Source organism: Geospiza fortis, unplaced genomic scaffold, assembly GCF_000277835.1.
Source record: "Geospiza fortis unplaced genomic scaffold, GeoFor_1.0 scaffold37, whole genome shotgun sequence".
NCBI classification, from domain to species: domain Eukaryota; kingdom Metazoa; phylum Chordata; class Aves; order Passeriformes; family Thraupidae; genus Geospiza; species Geospiza fortis.
Window position 1 is genome coordinate 974025 of NW_005054449.1, and position 4797 is coordinate 978821.

Sequence of the window (4797 nt, forward strand, 5' to 3'; positions counted from 1 at the left end):
CCCTGCTGCCCACGCGGCCCTGGCGGCCTCGCCCAAGGCCCAGCCCGACTGCGCAGCCGACACCGAGGTGTTCTTCATGCTCAAACTGTGACCCTGGTGGTGCTGGGCACTGCTGGCACTCCTGGCACAGCAAAACACAGCAAAACCTCAGAGGCCCAAAACATCCTGAACTTCCTGGCCTTCCCCTGAGCCAAGGGTGCTTGATATCACAACTCCAAAGGAACTGGCCCTGGTGGCCTCGCCCAAGGCCCAGCCCGACTGCGCGGCCGACACCGCAGTGTTCTTCATGCTCAAACTGTGACCCTGGTGGTGCTGGGCACTGCTGGCACTCCTGGCACAGCAAAACCTGAGAGGCCCAAAATAATCCTGTGCTTCCTGGCCTTCCCCTGAGCCAAGGGTGCTTGATATCACGACTCCAAAGGAACTGATGAGGATTCGTTTTTAATTGTGCTTTGCCCAACTTCCAATCAGGCCTCCTTTGTGTGTGAGCACTTCTTGCGTTTGCAGTTTGCTCTTGGTCTTTACTAATTTCAATAATTCTTCTGACAATAGTAACCTTGATGTGTAATAGCTGAATGTGATGCTAACCACAGCTAAGGTGAATTTTACTCTTACAAATCATGGATCCATGTAAGGAGGCTGGACTTAAAATCACATTTTATTTTCTGGAAGAGTTTGAGGCCTCTGAGGGTGTGAATTAATAATGCAGTAGACACAGTCCATCTTCCATCATGGACCTGCTTATTTCAGTGAAAATCCATATTTTCTCTTTGAAGAAAAGCTCTCTTGTTCCAAAGCAATGCTTTTATAAACTCAGCCTGTTTATATATCTATATATATATAAATATCTATATATATACACCTGTGTGTATGCAAAGGTATGTCTGCACATGTATGTACACATGCACATCCTGAACCTGAACTGTGACTAGTCCTTGTCTCAAGGCATTGTCTGAGGGAATTGAGACAGGAGAGAGAAGGGAGTGGCTAAAAATAGAAATATCTTCTGACTTTACTTCAGAAATGGCTACAAAGCATGTTAGTCTTTTCTTGAAACAGCACTGTCCCTTCTTATGGTATTTTAACAATGCTGCTGTACATAGCACTTTTTGGATGAATTTTACTATTTCTGTATTGCACTGCCATGCAAAATTTTCAATGATATGTTTAAAAAAAAAAGAGATATTTAATTTTTTAGATGGACATATTTAGAATTAAATAACAACCTAAACAGAGTAATAATTTTTCCTTCCCCCTTTTTTTTACTTTTTAGGGATGTTGTCATGTGTTCCCCCCCAGTCCCCAGTTATGATGTCATTTATTATAGATGTACATTTTATCAGTGATGGAGAAGAATGTTTACTGAGATGCATTTTAAAGAGAAACAGAGGTTTAATTTTATTTCAGGCTGCATAGAGTCCCTATTATTGAGAGGATATTTTGCCTTTGTAATGATTCTTTTGTGTATATTGCAAAATTTAAGAATTTGTTTGTAAAACCACCTTACACTACTAAAATAAACATATTTAACCTCCCAGCTGGTGACTCTTTAGCTGTAACACAACACTGGGGTTTGTGATACACAAACATTGTTCATTCTATCTGCATTGTTTTTCAGCTTCCTTTGTGGATAACATTTAATTTTACTCTTTTTCAGAGGGGCAGCCAGTGCAGACCCACCCAGATTTTCTCAGGTCCTCCAGAACTTGTGCGAGGATTGGCAGAGACTGACATTGTGTGGCGTGAGACACAGCACAGGGGCTGGGGCAGGATGAAAATTCTGGGGCAACTGGTGGAATTAGTAACCAAACAAACAGAAGGAGCTGATCCATCCTGGAGCAGCTGTACAAGTAACACAGATGGCCCTGTTTCATCACTGAGGGGGTTTAAAGTCTAGCTGAAAATGCTGCAGCTCAGTTTTGCTCTTCACCTGTCACTTGATTGAAAAATCACTTCTATTCCTGTCCCAGCAAAGTGCACAGTGGAAGTGCATTTTACTTCCTTCACACTCCTCCTGGAAGGGTTGTCACTTGTGGAGCTGGGAAGGGGCTCTTGGTTCTAATTTTAGTATCACTTGGCCACAAGAATTTAAACCCTGAGCTACCAAAACAGTAACAAAATTTAAACTCTGAGATACCGAAATGTAAGGCTGAATGTGTTATCACCATAATGCAGTGATAAGGCTGGAGGGGTTAAATTTCCTGATTAAATCTTTTCAAATTCCCTTCAGCATGTTTTGTCTGAAAATATTCCTTCAGTTTTCCAGGCTGGCTCAGCTTGTCTGCAGGACTCAGATCCTGAAGATCCCAGGGCAGCTTTGTGCAGCAGAACTTTTGGGATGTGCACTGAGGTGACCCCACAGCATCACTGCAGGCTCTGAAGGGAGGGAGGTGAAGCTGCAGCAGAACGTGGGATCTGCCAAGAGGAGCCTCCCATTGTGTCCCAGCACAAAGAAAATTTCATTAACATTCTCTAGATGAAAAATCATTCATGTAATACTTTAATTTCGGGCTGAAAAGCTGCAGGGAGTCGCTGCTTTTGTAACTTTAATGCTTTTGCAGCTTTAATGTCGAGTACATGCAACTTGACAGCTTTGGAAAGTTAATGTTTAAAAGGCCTATTTGTGTCTTCTCAAAGACCCGAGTCTCACAATCAGATTATTTTCATCTTTAATTGATTAAGCAATACTTGTTAAATTAATGCACCTCACAGGATGCAGCATCACTTTAAAACATTTACCTTCATTCAGAATTTTAACCAACAATGTCTGGGTTTAAATCTTAGGGTACAAGTGAAATTTGCCCTCTTGCTTCCAAATTAATATCAACCACTTTTACAGCTTGTTTTGTGTCACTATGTAAGACTGACTATTCATCATGTATTTATTTATTCCTATAAGTGGAATTTATTCCAGCATCTAAGAATTATTTGGAATTTAAGTCAGCAGAAGGTCACAGTTTTGCTCTTCATTCTTCTGCTCTTCCTGTGCATCCTGAGACTCCAGGATGTTCATTTCAGTTCATTAAACGGTAAGATCTGAAATCCAAAGTCTCCACATCACAAGCAGTGTACTGGCCACGGCTGGATGTGGATTTAATGGTCTGTATTTCTCCAGCTTGGAGGAATGATAATGAACATTCAGTTGTGATAATGAACATTCAATTGTGTCTTTCAAAGCTGATTTTGTCTGTGTGATCAACAGGCAGGAAAACGGGCACAGCTGCTGGGGACAGCTCCAAAGGGAGGAATTTTACAGCAACTCCACAGGACAGTGAGAGAATTCCGTGAGTCCTGGTGCAGCATCCAGCTGTGGGACCCAGCTGCTTCCAGAGGTCCTTTGGGGAGGTCTCCTCCTTCCCCGAAGGTGTCCCCTGGTCCAGCTGGCACGTTTAGAGCCACTCCTCCTCCTCCTCCTCTTCCTCCTCCTCCTCTCCCGGGTATTTAACCCAGCACGGGATGCCCAAACCTGCGGGATCCTCACTCCTGTGCCAGGCATCCCGAGCAGCTCCAGCACGGACGGACAGACGGACGGACAGACAGACGGCCCAAGGGAATCGCTGTAAGTGAGAAACTGCCTTCAGTTCGTGCTCTGCTGCTGGCAAGGGGCAAAGCCTACTGCCACCGGCTCCTTCCTGCCTTTTTAACCCACATTTGCACCCTATCTGTGCTTTTAGATGAGCAGCGTGTTTAACAACTTTCTGTTCAAGGTGATGCCAGCAATACCAGCTCTGATCAGTTTGGGGTTTTTTTGGAGGAGGCCACTTGAAACAAAGGTGATTTTGTTGCATGCACCAAATTGTAAGAGAAAAGGAACAGGAATTTAGAGGCTAAACCTACCAGGAAAAGCACAGCTCAGCCTGAAGGCTGTTGCTTCTTTTCAATTTATTTTTTTCCCCATGGTTGATGCAGCTGCTCAGTTTTTGTGCTGCTCTGGCAAGAGCTGAGAGCAGCAACTACTTTGTCTAAAAAGCAGTTGTAGGATAAAGTCAGTGTTTGTTGGTTTTCTCAGCTTTTACAGAGATGGGGCAACTGAGAGGTGTTTTAAAAGTTTTTATTCCATTATCGGTCTCTTGTGAGACACAGGAGATGTAAAACTCAACGCCATTCCACCAGAAGCCAGCCTATTTCCTGGTTACAATACAATGCATCTTTCACAGCTCTAAATCTCTAAAATATCTGGTCTTTTTGCAAGGCTGTATTTTGAAACTTGTTGAAATTTGTTTCTAGTTCAATCTCTCAGCAATGTCATCTGTATTCCATTCCTAAATCAGCACACCTTATTTCAGTATTTGCATACAGATGTACAAGACTGTATAAGCTTTCTATCAGGTTTTGAGAATTCCTTACAAATCCATTTCCCACAGGTGTTGGCTGATGCACAGCTCAGATCTCAGCCCTCTCCTCCAGGATCCTTTCACAAGGATCAACATTTTCCCATTTGGCAGAATTTTTTAACAGCAGCAACAACGAAATCACCATTGAAATTTAACCTGGAAAGAACCTTTTGTGGAAGTTTTAGTTATTTCTCTCATTAGGGAAAATGAATGAGGGAAAGTGCTGAGCTGTAATGCTGAGAGTTTTCATAGGATTCAGGATTGGGAAATTTCCTAAAAGCTGATGAGGTAAGATCCCCAAATCCAGTGTTTGCCAGTAATGCCACATGTAGTATATTTTTGCCTACACACTCTCATAAATGATAAGTTTTCTTGGGCATTTTTAATTTATTTTTTATCATTTCTGGTGTAATGGTGTCCTGTACCTTGTTGGACAACAAATACCATTAAAAATATTCCTGCT

The 4797-nt window shown here is 42.6% G+C and overlaps 1 protein-coding gene across 1 annotated transcript in view; it reads left to right on the forward strand.

The window, feature by feature from the left end:
- The window catches only part of PLCH2 (phospholipase C eta 2), a 66926-nt gene extending 65389 nt beyond the window's left edge, over positions 1-1537 (forward strand). Inside the window, exon 23 of the mRNA XM_031062497.1 lies at positions 170-1537. Coding sequence (XP_030918357.1) covers positions 170-301 — 132 coding nt within the window. The 3' untranslated portion in view covers positions 302-1537. The remainder of the gene's footprint in view (positions 1-169) is intronic.
- Positions 1538-4797: the final 3260 nt, after the last annotated feature.